Raw genomic sequence first — 20,699 nt, 5'->3', positions numbered from 1 at the left:
CAATAAGAACCTAAGTTCCTTCATGACAAAGATCTCAACCAAAGTTTCAATACTTCTAAAATTGATCTCAACCCAAGTCCTACTATTTCTAAAACTGATCTCAACCTAAGTCTCAATATTTTTAAAACTGATCTCACCCCAAGTCCCAGTACTTCTAAAACTTATCTCAATCCAAGTTCCAGTACTTCTAAAACTGATCTCAACCCAAGTTTCACTGCTTTCAAGACAAAATTGGACAATGTCAGAGCTCCAAAAGAGCCCTCAGAGATAATCTAGTGAAACAAGTTCATTTTACAGGGGAAGAAACTGAACCCCAAAAGAACTGACATATATTTTTCACATGTGTACAAGCTGTTTTGTCATCTGGTGGAACAAATTCATTTTACAGGGGAGAAAACCGAGTCCCAAAGGGATTGACATATATTTTTCACATATATTTCACAAAATAAAAGATTGTTTTACTATTATCTTTGTATCTCAATGCTGGCAAATAAAAGGCTCTTAATAAATGCTTGTTATCTGATTAACATGCCTTAATTCACATTACTAGTTAGTGGCTGAAACAAGTTAGATATAGAGAGAAAAGAGCACTGGCTCTAAAAATCAGAGGATCTAGGCTCATATCCCAAATCTGACATTTTGAGACAATTCATTTGCCTTCTTAGGTCTCAATCCTTCTCCTTACTCTTTCCTGCTTCCCTCAGACACACAGAGTGCTCCTCCATCATGGTAGACATTTAATAAATTTCAGTTGTTTTCTAGTCATGTCCAACTCTTTGTGATCTCACTTGAGATTTTTTTGGCAGAAATACTGGAAGGGTTTGCCATTTCTTTCTCCAGCTAAAAATGAGGAAACTAAGGCAAATGGGATTAAATGATTTGCTCAGGGTAAAGCCAGTAAATAGCTGAGACCATATTTTAACTCATGAAGATGAGTCTTCCTGATTCCAAAACCAGGAGTCTTATGCATTGAACCACCCACCTGCCCCATTTAATAAATATATGTAGAATTGAATGGAAATCTCCTGATGGATGGGATTAGAGCAAAGACTTTCTCATATGCGCTGAAGGTCCCAAAAGGCCTATATTGAAAGCATAGTATTCTCTGGGATAAAGCTTTTGGTCTATGGTTCTTCCCAAGCCATTTGTTTGTAAGTGTCAAACAATATAAAAGGGGGAAAAAACAGGTATATGTGTTCGTGACATGTGCCAAATTATGAGACTGAAGACTCAGACTTAATGACTTGTTTACTGACAGCAGACTAATGCCCAATATGATCTTCTCCTAAAATACAAAGCACTAAGTTGAGTAATCCTTGTTAACCAAGTTAGACTGGCCAAAATATTTTTGATTCCATTTGTATTCTCACACTCACACGACATTTCCAAGCATCCTTTCCAAGAGTCCTAATTACAACACTTTAACACTATATTTGTCTATTTTATATAATGAATGAAAGATGTGGGTGAACTCTTAAAACAAATAAATTGTGTATACTCTATCTTTATCTTAAAAGCAGTATCATTTTAAACTTGTGCTCTGACCTATTTTCAAAGCCTTCATGAATCTTCACTTTTATGAAACAGAAAGTAGGACTCACAAAGAAGTCATGAGTTATTAAACAATGCAATGAGCAACTATGATTTCAAAGAATCAATGCTATCTATAATGGAAAGACTTTTTTGGATATGGTAAACAGGTAAATTTGTTTTGGTTCATTATGATTGTTTCAAGGCTTGTTTGCTTGTTGAATTTATTCTTTTTTTTTTTTTTTTTAAAGCAATCTGTACATAATGGAGAAGCACGGTTTCACACATTCTATCTGTAGTCTACTTTGTAAAAGGAAATGTTCATATTGCATGTGAAGTTGTTAAATTTAGAATAAAAAAAAATGTTTAAAAGTTCCAACATGAGCTTATACTTGTTTCCTCCTTTCTTCTTAATGTACCTAAAAATTAGCTTCAGGAAAGTCAATTTAACCAAAATAACTATTTAACAGAGAGACCCTATAACAATGGAAATATCAAGGAAGAAATTAATGGTATGAACTGAGGCAAAGCTCACTGAATTCTTGACTTATATAAAGGATCTAGGGACAAGATGATAGATTTTTATTTTTTTTTAAATAAAGATGGCAGGAAACAACTGAATTTCCTAAAGGGCTCTGAGACTGAAATAAAGTTCTGGATCTAACTACAACACATGATGGTTTCCTACTGGCTAGATTCTACTGAGGTCTTTTGTATGCTTTGTGTGTATGTGTGTGTTTTCACACTTTAAAATGTCATTAAAAAAAAATCAATTCTAAACATTGCAAAGAGGTTTAGTGGCTTTCAAGTATAAGGGGACTAAATATAGACACTTACTCTTTGTTCTGCTGTCCATTTCTATTTTTGCTGGCTCTTGAGTTGCTGCTGTTGAAGGTAACTTCTTCCCAACCGTCTGAAATAAACAAATAAATTTTATTTAATAAGATTAACTCAGGAGTTGAAACCAGGATTGTAAATTAAATAAAAACAGCTAAAATAACGAATTTTTACATTAAATTTTAAAATTACTGTCCGACATACATGCCAATTTCTCAATTATAATGACAAATAACTGAACAAAGATCTAAATTTAAAATATTGGTAACTCATTAGTATTTGGGATTAATTATTCCCTTTATTTATCAACATACTTTATTAATGTTAATTGTTTAGGGACCTAAATAAACACCTGAAAGGAAAAAGATACAGTTTTCATATTTCAGATTAAAGATTATTTTTTAAACTTAAATTAATTAAACTACTGCTAAATTCCCCAATCCTAAATATACTTTGATCCCATATTGCTATCTTTTTTAAAACCAGATTTATAATGTTGACATTATAAGACAGTAGTGTCAAATTCAAATGGATGCCTGCAGATACATATTAAAAACCAATCAATTAGCCAATAAACATTTATTCAGTTCCTACTATGTTCACTGGGCAGTTGGATGACACAATGGATAAAGCACTAAGTCGGAGTTAGGAAGATCTGAGTTTGAATGTGGCCTCAGACACTTACTAGCTGTATGACCCTGGGCAAGTCATTTAACCCTCTTTGTCTCAATTTTCTCATCTGTAAAATGAGCTGAAGAAGGATACTGACACTCCAATATCACTGCCAAGAAAATCTCAAATGAGATCACAAAGAGTCAGACACGACTGAAAAAATTGAACAACAATAATAATACGAAGTTCCAGGCACCATGTTATAGTGTATTTTTATTTATTTTGTTAAATATTTCCCAATTACATTTTAATCTGATTCAGGCTGCACTCTAGAATTTAAGGGACTCACACTAAGGAAACTTTCTCTATCAATGTAAATTGATATTTACTTATCAGTATGTCATCTTAAGGAGTTACCTGGGTCACTGGGAAATTAAGTGATTTTTGTCCAGCCTGTAATAACAGACACAGTACTTGAATACAGGTCTCTGATTAAAGCCTGCTCTCTACCCACTAAGCCCTATGGTCTCCTCACATCTCTAACTGCTAATTATATTAAAATACATTGGCTTAATAGGAGTTAATTTTTCTTTTTAAATTTAAAGTTAATTCTATTATCACCAACTGTTAGAAAATCAACCACAAAGAATGCTAAGTAGTATCTTGCCTAAGGAAGTTGCTATAAAAACAGGCATTTCTCAGAGTTCATTTTATTCATAAAAAAATGAAGGCAGACAAGGTGAAGGCCTTTTTGTGGCTACCAACTTTTTAGCATGATTTTTATTTAATTTCTAACCATCGTTTCCATGGATACAGGGAGATAGTATAATAAAACTCACTGCCTACACACAAAAATTCAGCCAGTAAGTGATAAATCTCACTGACTGTATAAAAATCTCTCTGCACAAAGAAAATCCATGAATGGAGGGAGGAAACAAAATTAATGTGTCACTCATGAAACCAGGACCAAAGAAGTTTTCCTTTAAATGATAATGATTTGTAATCCCATTTTAAATCAGAAAAATGTCCTCATGCTCCTGGGTAAAAATGGACATTAAATTTGAATAAATCACATGAAGCAGGTAATTCAAATTTTCAACCTTACATGAATTTTTAAAAATACTTTGCCTAATATTCTGTACATTTTACATGATGACATTTTGATTTGGTGCTTTGAGGCTTTCTGAGTTTGACTTTTAAAAAATGAAACATTCAAAGTAATATTCAACCTCGATTACTGAACATACATACTAAAATTCTTGTCTAATTCTAGAGTAGTGAGAGAAGACTTTGATCTAAGTTTTCCAGAGGGTCAAATTTTAGGGCCTTATGGTCATCTTTTAAAATATTATCTACAATGGAATCTCTGAAAATTCCTTTTACAATCCATTGGTCTCTTTTTTAATGACCAAAAACCCAACATGTTTCTATTCCTAAATAGCAGAGCAAAAACAAAGGCAAAAATAGAACAGTAAATGTCACAGTCATATTTTGGCCATCAAGGAACGATTTTTTTTAAAGTATCCTGGACAAATTTAATTATCTGGTGGCTGATCTTAAAAGATCAATTTTCAGCTTATACTTTTTTGGATGATTTGTCTGCAATTTAATTCAGAAATATTTAACAATTATATACTAAAAACTTAACATGACCTGTGTCCTAAAGAGATCTAATAAAAGGGAAAAGGATGTACTTATACAAGGTGTATTTATAGTAACTCTTTTTTGTGCTTGCCAAGAATTGAAAATTGAGGGGATGAAAATTGGGAAATGGATGAATGAATTGTAATATATGTTTGTGGCAGAATACTATTATATTGTAACAAATCAGAAGAATGGTTTCAGAAAAATCTTGGAAGATTTATGTGAACTGATGCAAAGTGAAATCAGCAAAACCAAAAGATCATCATACATAGTAACAACAATCTTGCAATGATGAACAATAATAATAGACTTAACTACTGTGATCGATACAATGATCCAAGACAATTAGAAAGAACTCATGATGAAAAATGCCATCCACCTCAAAAGAGAGAGTACAAATGAAAGTATAATTTTCTCCCTTTATTTTTCTTGATTCTTTTTGCAATATGGCTAATATGTAAATATGTTTTACATTGATTTCATAATTTACATCATATTACATGCTTTCTCAGTGAGTGCAGGAGGGTCTGAAGGAAGAGATGATTTAAAACTCAAAAAAAATTTTTTAAGATAAAAATAATGATTAAAAGAAAGAACTTTCTATAGTTAATGCATTGTGCTGGGATTGTGTGGATACAAAGGTGAAATAAACAAGACACTGTTTTGTACTAGAAGAGATTCTATCTTTTAGTACTTTGTGTTTCTATGGTGACAAAGTGAGCTCCTTTATATTACTGACATCCCAGTTCATTAGTCTAATAGAATAAGTTACTATTAAGATATGTCTTCCATGTTCACATACTTCCCCTGAGAAAGACAAAAGCTCAAGGTTTAATCTGTTGTTTTGTATACTATCTCACCTTGTATGCATAAAACACAAATCCATCCAAATATCTTTAATCTCTACCTCTCTAACAATTCCTATCCATCTGTCCATAGATATACTAAATCCTACCCTCCACAGCTAGAAAAGCCTTCCCTTTGCTTCATCCATATACTATCACATCTCTCCATTATTTTTTAGCCAAATTTTGGACAGGAGGAAATATATTTACACCTGTTATCAACTTCTCGCTATTTCTTAAAAGTATTTCACCAAAAAACTAAAAAAAAAAAAAAAAAAAAAAAAAAAAATCAGTGAATTTCTAATTACCAAATTCAATTATATTTTCATCCTCATCATAGATTTTTGCAGCAGCTAACATGTCAAGCAGCTACCAACCAAAATAACTGCTTCTCTCTCTCTAACTCATCTCTCTAACTGCTTCTCTTTCTCCATTACTGGCATTTCATTCTCTTCTTAAAGCTTTAAGGTAGCTTCCCTCATCTAAGTTATGTCCCTGCCCCCTTTTTTCCTCTCCTCTCCATAAACTTTAATTTAATAATTTCATTCAACATCAAGACTTTAACAGAGATAGCTGCCCTTAGCTGCTTTCAAAAGTTCTAGATTTGTTCCAAGTATCTACAGGACATTTCTAACGTGCTTCTACCAATTTCCCAACTTTAATATGTGAAAATTGAGCTTATGATTCTCCAAGCCCCTAAATCTGCTTTCTCTGATGCCCCCCTTATTGTTCTTCCCAATCCCCATTAACTGTCATTTATTCCATCTACTAGGTTCACAACTTTGTGTTATAACTTTGGGTTCTCTTTGACTCTTCTGGCTTCCTCACAACTAAAATAAATCACTATGCAATCCTACCAGTTCTTCCTCCATAACCTCTTGGCATTCATCCCCTCCCTCTCTGTTTTCATTGCCACCACACTAATACAAGCCTGGACTTGATATCACCTTCTAAAAGGTTATCCCACTTCCACTCTCTCCTTCACCAACATCATCCTTTTCACACTCCAGCCAAACATGGCCATGTCCATTCATCTGCTCAAAACTCTTAAATAACAATTCATTTACATAACATAGAAAAGTCTATAATAGGATGACCTTATAAGTAGTATAAGTATTATTATCTCTCTCTTTTTTTAATAAAAAAAAGATATTATACCTATTATACCATTAAGTAGCAGAAATGGATCCCCAATTGGGTAAAATTCAAATTTTTCCACCTAATATTCAAGGTGCTCCAGAGTGACATTAATCTACAACTGCAAGATTATCTAATACCCTAGCTCCAATACACCTTATAAATGTGTCATACCAACAGTTTCTAACAGTCATATGCCCAGCATCATTAAGGGGAGCTGTGATTGTCAACTCTGGAATCATAAGTGCCTTTTTCCATTAAAGTTTCCCATCACGTTAAAAGATTAAGAGGAGAAATGAGAGGTTTCTTTAAACATGTGGGGACATCACATGGAAGGGACATCAGTCTTTATTTGGCTTCAAAGGACAGATCCAGAAACAAAAGGGCAAATTGTGGCTGGAAATCAGGAAAATCTTAGCAATTAAGAGCTACATAAATGGAATAGGCTGTCTCTATGGTACTGAGCTCCCTCTGCGTCAACATACTCAAGGACAAGCAAGAAAATCACTTAACAACACTAATTAAATCATATTCTACAGAAGATTCTTTTTGGATACAGGTTAGTCTACATGGCCACCAGGATCCCAACTCTACAATTTGTATTTCTGTTATCATTGGATACCTTGGTTCCTCCAGGGACACAGAACACTGACATTTAAAAGCAATACATACCTATCTTCTACCATAACCCAGACAGTACTTCAGATACTGTTCAATAATTGTTCAACAGTGAATAAAAATAAACCAACATAATCTTGGGGAAGCTGTTCCTTAGCTAAAAGCATTTACCAAGTTATAATAATAATAGCTAACATTCATGATTTTAATCATAGCCAATATGTTAGGCTTAGCTATGTGCTTAACTACTATGTGCTAGATACTGGGCACTTTACAATTATTATCTCATCTATATAAAAAATTATCTCATCTTACCTTCACAAAAACCCTATGTTATTACCCCCATTTTACAGATGAGGAAACTGAAGGAAATAGATTAAATGACTTGCCCAGGGATACCTAAAAAATTTTACAGAAGACTTTCTTTACAGCATCTCTTTGAAGTAGATAACTTGAGTGTTATTATTCCTAGAAGCAACATAGCACAGTAGATAGAAAACTGGTCTTGGAGCCAAGAAAATCTTTGTCTAACTCTACCTCTGACACATACTGGCAGTGTGACCCTAGGCAAGTAACCTCCATGGCTAAAAAATAATGGAGAGATGTGATAGTATATGGATGAAGCAAAGGGAAGGCTTTTCTAGCAGGCACTCTGCTAACCAGAAGGCTGACCTGGCTTCAGGACATTTGTCAGAGCTTCCAGGGAGAACAGAGCACTATTCTCCCCTCTTTTATATCAACTAAAAGTTTAAAAAAAGGGGCTCACTCCACAGAACACTAAATAAATCACAAATATAAATATAAATCATAACTATAAATAAATAAAAATTAATCATAAAGTCTCTCCCAAAAATTCAGAATAGAAACAATATGGAGAACCTCTGACTTACCTTCCCCTAGTCCTTTCCTGGCTCACATCTGGTTTCATTTGATTCAGGTGGAACGGAATGTTAATTTTAAGAGGGAGGAGTTATAGGTGTAAGTACCACCCAGGCTATTTACAGATGACATGTGGGAGAATAAGCTGGGAAACAGGCCTGGGTATCCCTGAGGTAGACCACACAACTTTAAATCTCTCCTGGCAAAGCAGAATAGGGGAAAGGGGATTCTCACATATAACCAGCCATCTTTTCCTTGGATCAAAAGGTTCCTTGATATGAAAAGATGATACATAAAAAGGTTTTTTACAAGAAGTCTTGCAGAAAACATCCTTCCTCACCTTCCAGGAAACTACTGCAGGAAAGGATCCAGCTAGAGCCACTTGGTGCTGTAAAAGAAGGACCAGAATGTCTGAACCAGCCTCTCCTTGCTTCCTCCATGTACTACAAGCAAAAACCTCACCCAACAGTTACTTACATTTGTCTTCACTGTCTGCAGACCAAATGACAAACTATTGCTTGACTTGGCAAGGAAGGGAAAGAGAACAAACTGACAGGTATACAAATGGACCGTCACTCTTGATTAATCCTATACACACATTCATCACCAGGCTGGAATACGGCCTACTTATTACCCAAAAAGGTTCTGCCCTAGTTTCAAGTTATTCCCTTCCTTCCTTTATTTTTAATCCCTGCCAGTCCTTTAAAAAAAGAAGTGACAATAAGGGAGGAATGAATAAAATGAATAAAAGTAGCTTATGAGCAATTACTATGTTACCAGGTATTTTATTGGAGATACAATCATAAAGCAGCAAAACAGCCCTTGACCTTCAGGAGCTTACACAGTAATTAGAGAAAACAATGCAAAATATAGAATTAAAAAGAGGGAACGGAAGTATGTACAGGGAAGCACTGGACAGATAGGATGAAAGTTCACCAGTGAGACCTGGGGTCCAAGGGAACAGTAGATGGGGTGGGGGGGTGGGGGGGTGGGAGAGTCTGTGTTGTAGAGAGAAGGAAATGAGAAAGATGGCTTAGGTGCAAGGGGAAGGGGAAACGAACAGGAAGATGTCCACGGTGGAACAGACATGGTGTGGACCTAGTTAAAAAGAATACAGACTAAGCAGCTAGTCTATATAGAGGATAAAGAGCTAGTTTCTGAGTCAGAAACACCTGGGTTCAAGATTTACTCAACACTTGCACATACTAGCTGTGTGATTTTTGACCAAGTCATTCATCTCCTGGTGCCCCAGGCAACTCTGCTAGGTGATGAGTTTCCAACTGATGTCAGTAAAGGGAATTTCCTACACTGATAAAACCCTGGTTTAGACCAAAATCAATCAAAAAAAAAAAAAAAAAAAAAAACCACCAAACCCCACAAAGTGAGGAATAATTATATTTTTTAATAATCTCTAAGGAAAAACAGAAAATATAAGGAATATTATTTAAACAATAAACCCATCTTTTTCTCAGTATCCTTCCCAGATATATATTTTTTTTTAAATTTGCATGTTGTTTTAATAGAGTTAAGTTTCTTCTTTATTTTTGGTTCTTTGAATTTTAGCTGCTAATATCTCTATCAATACAGACAACCATCATATGATTTCAATAAGTGCCAGAAAAAATTTTTGCTTTTTGTACTGAAATGAAGAAACCACTACTTGTAGGATGGAAAAATCAGTGTATAAATGACATAAGCCTTTCCAGTGTAATGAATTCCTACTCCAAGAGACCAGTGTATCAGTTTTAATTCTGGCTACTGATTCTACATTTTTATGAGACCAGGATGCTGACAAAGTCAGGTCAAACCTACGGGATGATAGCATTCCCCTGAATTTATGCCAAACTGATGACACAAGCTACTCTAAACAGTAAGAGCACCCACAATAGAACTTTTTTAAAGAGGAGCAAATTTATATCACACTTACAATACAAAATTGAAATTGAGATGCCACATATATATAGGAAGATAAATGTCTAAAGAAGAAAAAAATTCCAGCATTCTGGAAGCTCATGTCACAGTTGCCAGCAGCCCAATCTTATTTAAAGACAGATTTTAAACAAAAGAAATGCTACAGCATGTAGGCTATTTATAGATACTAAAAATGAGCTTCCCATTGTAAAATAAAAGGCACTGATGAGCTTTGGAAGGGTGGGCCATCACAGTGTGTGACAACACATCTACTCTGCTCAGCAAGCTGCATGTTCCATCTCTGAAAAACATAAGCAAACACCCACAATTTTTCTTATTCCTAGACTATCATTATTGTTTTTAAAAGTGAAGTAGGAGAATAGGTATATTCCCAGTAGACACCCTGTGAATTAAGACCATATGAGGCACAGGATTTATTTGTAAGACATCTACTATTCTATTTTATAGCCTTCAAAAAAAAAGGTCAGGTCAATGCAAGGCAATCACAGCCTAATGGAAAGACCACTAGGAAAAATTAGGAGAAACAGCAGAAAGTCACTGGTATGTCAGAGAATATGAAGTAAGAAATCAAGATCAACACCAGGATCAAATCAATGTTTACTGAATGACCTTGTATATAAGGTACAATAAATGCTTAAATACTCCGGCAGACTGATCACAGGATGCTAATTTCACAAATGTGCCATTTTCTCATGTAAGAAGCAAGCTATAAGCACTTGCTTCCTGCTACTTCTCTGACCCTAACTATCCTTTTCAGATATCTTTTTTCTGTGAAAGAAATAGCAAGAAGTACTTATCATTATTAAAGCTTAAGACTACACTAAGAAGTAGCAAGAAGTGAGTACTTATAGCTATTAAAACTTAAAACTACACTAAGAATTTTGGCATACTGTGCATGGAGATGTGATTTTGTGCGTTTACAGATGAGGCTCTCTCCTCACTTTGCCAATCCTATGGACCTTTCCCATAAATTTTCTCTATAGAATCTACCCAATATTTTGGAGATCCCTTCTTGTTATTTTAACATTGGAGGGATACCTCTGTGTGTGTATGCATGCACGTGCATGTATATGTATCCATATAAGGGAATATATAATCGTGATTTTACAGTTAATAAAGAATTTCCCTCAAAAATTCTTCTAATCAATTTTATTTCTAAATTACTAACTTTGAAAGTGATATATTTCACATCAAGAACCAATATGGACTATTATTGAAATTCATTGCTAGAGATCATAGGATTAAAGCTAGACAGGTCAATGGGTTCAACTCCCTCATTTAACTGACATGAAAACAGACTGGAAGGGATGAATGACTTGTCAAGATAGTTAATTGGTTGAGTTAGCATGGAACTTTCTGGATTTTTTTTATTACTATCTTTTATTTTCTCATATCTACTTCATATTTGTATATAAAGTACAAAATTTGCTTACATGTAAATTTCCATACGATATAAAGTATACAAATTTGTATATGAAGTAGGTGATATGAAAACAAAAGATAGCAATAAAAATTAAAAATAAATTGAGGGGATAGCTAGATGGTACAATGGATAGAATACCAGCCCTGAAATCAGGAAAACCCAAATTCAAATCCAACCTCAAACACTTAATCTTTACTAGCTCACTTAAGCCCAACTGCCTTGCAAAAAATAAAATAAATTCACAAAGTTTCCATCCTAACTCTCCCAATTTTATTATTATATTAATGTGTGTATATGTATACTTAGGTATTTCTTACACACACACACACACACACACACACACACACACACACACACTTATGCCCTTTTCCTCTTATAGAATTATCCCTTAAAACAAGGAATTTTCAAAAAAGAAAAATTCTTCAACAAAATCAACAAACCCATCAATCAAATCTGATATATTTCACAACCACAGATCTTCCCATTTTTAAAAAGAATGGGATGTACATTCTCATGTCTTCTTTGGAGTCAAGCTTGATCTCTACTTGTTTTTACCAAAAAAGAGAAATCCTCAGTCAGTGCATACATAGGCTGAAACTGACTGAAGAAGTGAAAGAAGTATACATCATCTTAGGGAGGAGACTGAACAAACAGGAAAAACAAGAACAAGTTTCTCCTCAATAGAATGTTCTGTTATTTAAATGAAAGGATTTCTTTGACTTACTCTGAAACTGACTGTAGGAATTATGTATTTATTGCCCTAGATCTGGACCTTACAAAATTAATACCACTTAGAGGCTGACTAAAAGACCTCTAAAGTCCCTTTTAATGCTAGAATTTCATGATTCTATGATTCAATCAAAGACCTTCTAAAATAAAAGGACACTTCCATCTATTAAAATAAAGTTCATTACCTTGTAAAAGAAAAATGCATTTGTCATAAAACATTATAGAATTAAAATGACCTAAAATTTTGAATTAGCAGAATTTCTATTTTTTTCTATTTAAGCACTAAAAAGACAATCTTAAGTATAGTTTTGATTTCAATAGCAGCAAAAAAAAAAAAAAAAAAAAATCGGTTCCCTGATATCCAAAATATCTCACAAAACATGTTGTATTCAATTCTGCTGTTCTTTTGTTACTATACTATGACATCTTCTTTCTCCCCATTTAAGCCCAATGCTTTAAATGCATATTCCTGCTGTCTTCATTTTCTTTCACTCCTTCCTACATGTAGTTAAAGAGCAGTTAGATGGATGCTATACCTAGAGTCAAGAAGCCCCAAGTTCAAATTTGACCTCAGACACATTGATACTGGGCAAATACTTAACATATGTTTGCCTCAATTGGAGAAGGAAAAGGCAGTATCTTTGCCAAGAAAATCCACTAGGTTATAAAGACATGGACACAATTAATCATTAAGATGTATCTAAGGCAGACTTATTTAGGGACCAATGATTACACAGTGTGTGTGATCACAGAATGTTAATAATTTGGATGAGGGTAGAGAAGAGAACATTAAGAGTACCTGAGGAGGTAGTCTGAGTTTTATTCCTCTAAGGTTTTCATAAAACCGCATCATGAAAAGTTTGATGAAAAACTAAGAAAATATGTACCACCTTATCTACCATCAGACTGCCAAAGGAGTCCCTGACTCCAAAAAAATCTTCTTTATAAAATCACTCCCAGCTCTAAAATTAAATGTTCTATAAAACCTTGACATATTCCCTTACCCTAGGATATTATCCTTTCTTCTTCACAACTGAATCCTACTTATTCTTTTTTTTTGAATCCTACTTATTCTTAAGCTCTAATTCAAGCCCCATCTCTTTCATAACACCTTTCCCTAAGAACTCCAGTGTATTTCCTTCTGTTCTTAATTTCTATGGCTCTTACTGTTATTGCTGTTTGTTCTTAGTTCTCAAAGAAGACCATAATGTTAGGGAGGTGATGCTGTAACAAATATGTGAGTTGGATTTAAGTAAGGGAGGGCTAGGCAAAGTCACCTACCTCACTTTCTCCTCTGGAGCCATTGGGTCCAATGGCCAGATACAGATCAGGACTAGAGATGGCCCTGGATGCAACCGGAGATCTGGGCCTTTTTAAGCTAAGGTCTTCAACAGGTCTCAGTTTGACCAAGGTTGCACCCATTCATGGATAATGGTCAATAAAAGACCAGAAAGAGGCAAAGGTAAAAATTGTGGCTTCTCTATATACTAACTAGTTGACTCTGGAATAAGTCACATCATCTCTCATCTTCATTTTTCTTACATGTAGCATGGACTAGATCAAGAATTCTCAACATGGGTGTGTGTGTGTGTGTGTGTGTGTGTGTGTGTGTGTGTGTGTGTTTCTTTTGGTAGTTTGGGGAAACCTATATCCTCCTCATGGTATAAAATAAAATACATATAATTTAACAAGGAATCCAGTTATACTGAAATAGTTATTCAAATATTTCTTTTTAAAAATAAATTGAAGTACCCCAAGTTAAGAAACCCTTGGTCCAGGAGGTCTAAATTTTCTCCAGGCCTAAATCCTAAGCCACAGAAATCATCTGTACTTAACATATAATGTGTTGCTAGCTCTATTTTTATATGTCTATGTATAGTATCCCTACTCCCCACATGAAGGGATATCTATAGTATCTCCACAAGGATATTGTCTGAGATGACAATATCCTTGAGAAATAATAATAGCTATAGAAAGTACTTTACCAATATTATTACATCTTATTCACACAATAACCCTGAGAGGTCTATACTATTATTATCCCCATTTTATAAATGAAGAAATTGAGGCATAAAGATTTTCCTGATTCTAAATCTAACACACTATCTCAGGGTGTACATCTTTTCCCTCTTTCCTTTAACCAACTAATTATCTATCACTCTTACAAGATTGCTAGTAAGGACAAATGAGTTTACAAGTAATCTTGTTTGAAGAAATCTAAAAATGTCCAGATATTTGATGCCCTAATACCTTTCACATTTTTCAGTCATATAAAATAACTTTCTCTTTAAAGAGCTATCTCTACATTTCCCACTCAGCCGCACTCATTTTAGACTTTTCTGAATAATTCCTCACCCTTCACCCCAAGCCCCCCACCTCTTCCACCTAGGACATCCAACTCCCCATATGCTTTCCCCATTTTGTATGTAGTGTTTTCCTATTAGATTATAATTTCCTTGAAAGTGGAGGCTGCTTTCTACTTTTCTGTTGCTATACCCAGTATTTAATACTTGGTATATAGCAGGGCACTTAATAAGTGTTTATTAACTATGACTATGATTATGATTGACTGAAAAGAGAGAAATAAGAGTAGATAATTAGACTTCAAGTAAAATCTAGTGTTATCTTATATTAGTTGACAAAATATTAATCACTAAAAGAGAAATAAGTAACATAAAATACCACTTCATTTACCCAGGGCACTGCTGGGCAAATGGGTGAGGAAGGAATATACAAGCATATGGATCTATTTGGGTGTATACACACACACATACATATATACACATATGTGTATACATATATGTCAAATACAAATCACATACAAGATAACTTTGGGAAAAGGCCCTAACATATGGGGTGACTAGGATAGCCCTTGTACAGAAAAAAAGGTGATGCTTACATTGAATATTGAAGGAAATCAGGAATTTCAAGTGGTAGAGATGGGGATAGAGTACATTCCAGGGTTGGTGACTCATCAGTGAAAAGGCCCAGAAATGGGAAATGGTATGGTATAAAAAACAGCAAAAACGCCAGTTTGGCTGGAAAGGAATGATTTTGGGGGAGAAACATAAGGAGTTTGGTTTTGAATGTATATATTGAATTTTAGATGCCAATGATACATCCACTAAAAAATGTCCAATAAAGAGTTCATGATATGATTCCTAAAACTGAGAAAGAGAAAGAGAAACAGAGACAGAGAAAGAGAAACAGAGATACAGAGAGATAAGAGAGACAGAGACAGAGAGGAAGGGAGAGGGAGGGAAAACTGAGGCTAGATAGGGAACTGGAATAAAGGACTGATAAGGTATCTATCTAATTCTAAAATCCTAGGATGGGATTGGCTCCACATAAAGAATCCATTCCACAAAAGATCTTATTTTAGCAACATAGAGGAAGTCCAGTAGCAATAATTTTTTCCACCCTGAGTAAATCATTTAACTTCCCTTGGTGCCAGTTTCCTCAACCAAAAAGTATTGGGGGGAGAGGAGGAGGAAAAAGAAGAGGGTAATAGTGAAATAGAAGGAACTTGATCCCTCTGAGGTTACTTAGTTCTGGATTTATGATCCTTTGTATAAGTTTAGAATCTTTTGAAATTTCTTCTAAAATTTTTTTTGCTGTTAAAAAGTCACAAATGAAATTGTGATTTCTTTCTTTTCTTTTCTTTTTTTTTTTTTTGATTAAAGCTTTTTTATTTTCAAAACATACGCATAAATAATTTTCAACATTCACCCTTGCAAAACCCTGTGTTCCAAATTTTTTCCCTCTCTTTCCTCCACCTCCTCTCCCAAACGGCAAGTAATCCAATGAATGTTTAAAATATACAATTCTTTTATACATATTTCCACAATTATTATGCTGCACAAGAAAAATCAGATTAAAAAAGGGAAAAAATAAGAATAAAAATAAAATGCAAGGCAACAACAACAAAAAAGGTGAAAATACTATGTTGTGATCCACACTCAGTCCCCACAGTTCTCTATCTGGATACAGATGGCTCTTTCCATCACAAGTCTATTGGAATTGGCCTGAATATTTCACTGTTGAAAAGAGCCACATCCATCAGAATTGATAATTATATAATCTTGTTATTGCAATGTACAATGTTCTTCTTGGTTCTATTCACTTCATTTAGTATCAGTTCATGTAAGTCTCTCCAGGCCTCTCTGAAATCATCCTTCTGATCAGTTCTTATAGAACAATGATATTCCATAGCATTCATATACCATAACTTATTCAGCTAATCTCCAACTGATGGGCATCCACTCAGTTTCCAGTTTCTTGCCACTACAAAAAAAGGCTGCTACAAACAAAACTGCAATTTCAACTAAAAAAAAAGTAGCATTACTTAAACAACTGTGGAAGAAAAATTATTGTACTCTGTATTATAAACATGTTTATTAATTAAATAATTCTAATTCTAAGCATTTCTGCTGAGAGAGAAAAACATTTAAAAAGGCAAGGGCTTCCTTTGTAAATTTCTCTACATGAACTATTTACAAGTTATAATTTATAAGGTTCAAAAACAAAATATGCTTCCCCAACAGAGGGACAGATGAGGAGGACTTGCCCTAATCTGGATCACATAAAGGGATGAAGTTTTGATTTAACAAGCAAGACAATTAACACTAAGAAATTCTGGAAAAACATTTTTCCAGAATCATTCAATCCTTCTTCAGTAACCCCCTCTAAGAAGACTTCTTTCAGTATTATCAAAGATGAACTCAAGAGATATTTCTATTAACTGAAGTTACCAAAAGTTTTTGGTATGCCTGATCATGACCTTAATCACTTCAGGAAGTACTTACAGAACTGATCATATTCCTTTAAAAAAACTGGTTAGTTCTTCAATAAAGGTGACATAAAAAGATTTTAGTGTAAGACTGATAAAAGGGCTTCATTCAAGGACTTCTGACTTAAATACTGTCCTAATATTATTGTGTAATATGTAACCTAAAGAGTAAAATAAAGAAGGGTGTGTGGTGAGAGTGACTTAGTATGTTTCCATAAAAATCATTCATGATGTACTAAGAGGCAGAATTAGTGTATTGAATTTGGAGTCAGACCTTAGTTTGAATCTCAGTTCTATAACTAGAAATTTCACTTGTCTGACATTAGGAAAATCACTTTATCCCTCTGGGCCTCAGTCTCAACTATGTAACCTGCTTTTGGAATGGAGATCTAGTAGTCCCAAAGACCTTCTTCCTAAGTCTCTAAATATTCTAATTTCACTCAGTCCTCTGGGGGGGAGGAGGGGGAGGGGAAAGGTGGTAAGTGGAAGACCATTCCACTACTTAAATCTGCAAAATAAGAGTTACTCCAAGTGTTCACTCCAGCTCCAAGGATATTGTCTCTTTTTTTTGCACTGAAATTTCACTATTTAAAATGTGCATTGTACTTAATCCTTAATCCTCACAAGGCATAGCAATAGCTATATTCCTTGGTACACTGACAACCTGAAATACTTAATGTTTGAGATTCTCTACTACCCCAAATAATCAGTGGAGCAGATAACTCCTAATGGTGTGAATTATGGAATAAATCTACCTTATCAGTGTATCTCTGCATATCAGGACTTAATCACATCTAAAGCATCCTTCCAACGGGGTACAGCTGCTAAGGAAGATGTGGCAGTAATAAGGCCACCTGGCCTTGGGAGTGCTGTAGTTCCATAAACAATACTGGCTGTCACAAAACAATCTGTGGGTTAGTAATAACAAGGTTTCTAAGACAATAATGAAGTGCATACCACATCAGCCTCAACTCCATCTCTAAGCCATAAAATTCAATAATGAGATGATACCAAACCACTCATTAACTCTACCTGTAAGACCACACCTCAATTTTATCTCTAAACTATAAAATTAATATATCAGTGTCTAGAAATACTGGGATCTCTCAATCTTTTTTCTATAAATTTATTTTCTTACTCCTTCACTAATTCTTTTGGAACTTTGCCAGCTGTTGTCAGTATAATAAATCTTTGTCCCGTAACTTGGAGAAAAACTGAATTTTCAAATTATTTTGCCATACTAGGTCACCAACCTGGGGATCCTAACATTATTGAGGTGTCTTTCACCATCAACAATATTAACCTCTACATTATAATTATATATATATATATGTATAATTATATAATATGTAATATTTTATGCATACACACACACACACATACACACATATATACATACATATAAAACACTTGTTCTTTCAGAGTTTGGTAAAATTAACCTGTAAATCCATCTGTGTCTGCTACCTTTTTGTAATTCTGTACTCATTAATAGTGGATTCCTCCTTTTGAAATTGCTCTAGATACCTTGTCCATTTCTAATTTAGTTAAATTTGGTTGTTTTTTAGTGGTACAGATAATTTTATATATATATATATATATATAGTAATAAAATATGTTGTTTCTATTATATATTAAAGATATATAATAAAATATTATGCTCTATTATAAAATAATATAGTAAACATCTCTATATATGTATATATATACATATATATGCACATGTATATCAATAGAGTATACCTTATTTATAATGCAGAGAGCCTCTCTCTCAAGGGTAAAAAAACAAACCAAACAACTGTCACCTTGTCTCCCCTTGCTGCATGATCAGTGAGCTTTTGGGCAAAGCTTAAAAAATGAGTTTTATTAAACTATATCAAAATATATATTGTATATTAATATAGTAAAGACAATATATAGCATATTATATATTGGTTTACTATATAATATGCAATAATAATAATATACAGTAGTATTTGTTGTTTTGTTGTTATTCATCTAATTCTTTGTGACCCCATTTGGAAATTTTTCTGGTGTTCAAATTTCAGGCCTGATGCTTAATCACCACTACACTACCTAGTTGCCAATCAGTAAGATTGATTCTTATTGATTGACCAACAAGTCCCAGACCAAGCTCCAGCTAGTCATAGTTTAAATCCTGTTTTGGCCAGAAAACCTGAAGGTCTTCCCCTCCCTCCCAGATTTTTTTTTCTTTTTAGGACTAGGTAAAAGAGACCATTTTTTTGCCTTAATTGTTACCTAGCCTTAATCACTGGTGTGTGACCTAATCAAACTAAGACCTGTTGAAAATATTAACTTTAAAAGGCCAAGGTTTCCCATTTCATCTAGGGCTATCTTCAGTGGTCCTGATTTCTATCTGGCCACTGGACCCAAATGGCTCTGGATGAAAAAGTGAGGCAGGTGACCTTGCATAGCCATCCTTCACTTAAATATATATCATGTGTGTTTATCTATATAGGTATCTACATATAGATACCAATATGTTTTAGTGTAATTCATTTAAGTTTTGCAAAAAATCAATGTCCATGGGAGGATGGGGAAAGGGCAAAATAAAGGCAGATATTTCCCCTCCCCCCAACTTCCTTAGGAGTTCCTTAGTCCTTAGGAGCACCTTTGTATGTGCTTTAGCCTTGATCTGGAGCAGATTACCCCTACTTCCAGTGATCCTGTTTTTGGAAAAGGGCTGAGCAGGCTGGGAAAGCAAGGTAAGAAGAATGAAAGAGAAAATCTCTGAAAGTGGAAAAAAACCTGTGAGACAGTATTAGGAGCAGCTCCTAAAAGGTAAACCTTAAGGGGATGCTGATGGACCAGGGTAGAGCCAGTCCCAGCAAGAGAGTGTTTGAGATGTCCAGCCTCAGGAAAGCACGTGCTTTTCATGGGGTCAGGATTAATCCAGTGGCCCCTTTCATCTATTAACAGAACTGTTTGTACCCTTTCATTTCATGAGTCAAAGGAGCCAGTTATGCAAGTTTGTTTGTTCCTACCAATTACTTTGAATTTACACTTATCACTTTTATGTCATGGGGTTTTACCAGCACGGTATCCCTGCACTCTGGAAAATCATGTAAAATTTTCTGGCATCCCCTTCCTAACAGAAAAAACATTTGATGCTAAGTGAAGTGAGAGGAACCAAGAGAACGTGGTACATGCAACAGCAAGATTATACAATGATCAATTCTGATGGATGTGGCTCTTTTAAACAACGAGGTGATTCAGGCCAGTTCCAATGGTCTTGTTATGGAGAAAGCTATCTGCTCCCAGAGAGAGAACTGGGGGGCTGAAAATGAATTCCAACATTGTATTTTTACTCTTTTGTTGACTGTTTGAATTTTGTTTACTTTCTCATTTTTTTTTCTTTTTGTTCTGATTTTTCTTGTGCACCATGATAATTTTGGAAATATATATAGAAGAATTGCATGCTTAACAAATTGGATTACTTGCCCTCCCGGGGAGGGAGTGAGGGGAAGAGAAAGAAAAAAATTTGGAACACAAGATGTTGTAAAGATGAAGATTGAAAATCAGCTATGCGTATGTTTTGAAAATAAACAGCTTTAATCAAAATAATAACAAAAATTAAAAAGTTTAAAAATGCAAAAAAACCCGACCAATCTACTTATGATATTTATTACACAATACTATACATATATTTTATGCATTTCCGAGTTTCTAAACATTTTCTGTGCCATCTGCTCTTTGCATGTTGTCT

At 34.4% G+C, this 20,699-nt stretch overlaps 1 protein-coding gene across 6 annotated transcripts in view; it reads right to left on the bottom strand.

Annotated features, from left to right (window-relative positions):
- SH3KBP1 (SH3 domain containing kinase binding protein 1) overlaps nucleotides 1–20,699 on the bottom strand; it is a 457,572-nt gene that overhangs the window by 149,959 nt on the left and 286,914 nt on the right. For all 6 annotated transcript variants that reach the window (XM_051985147.1, XM_051985148.1, XM_051985150.1 and 3 more), the window contains one exon: nucleotides 2,368–2,443. In XM_051985147.1, the coding sequence (XP_051841107.1) occupies nucleotides 2,368–2,443 (76 nt within the window). The remainder of the gene's footprint in view (nucleotides 1–2,367; nucleotides 2,444–20,699) is intronic.

The sequence above is a fragment of the Antechinus flavipes genome, chromosome 3, assembly GCF_016432865.1.
Source record: "Antechinus flavipes isolate AdamAnt ecotype Samford, QLD, Australia chromosome 3, AdamAnt_v2, whole genome shotgun sequence".
NCBI lineage: Eukaryota > Metazoa > Chordata > Mammalia > Dasyuromorphia > Dasyuridae > Antechinus > Antechinus flavipes.
Note: the sequence above shows the minus strand (reverse complement) of the source record. Positions and strands in the feature narration are given on the sequence as shown.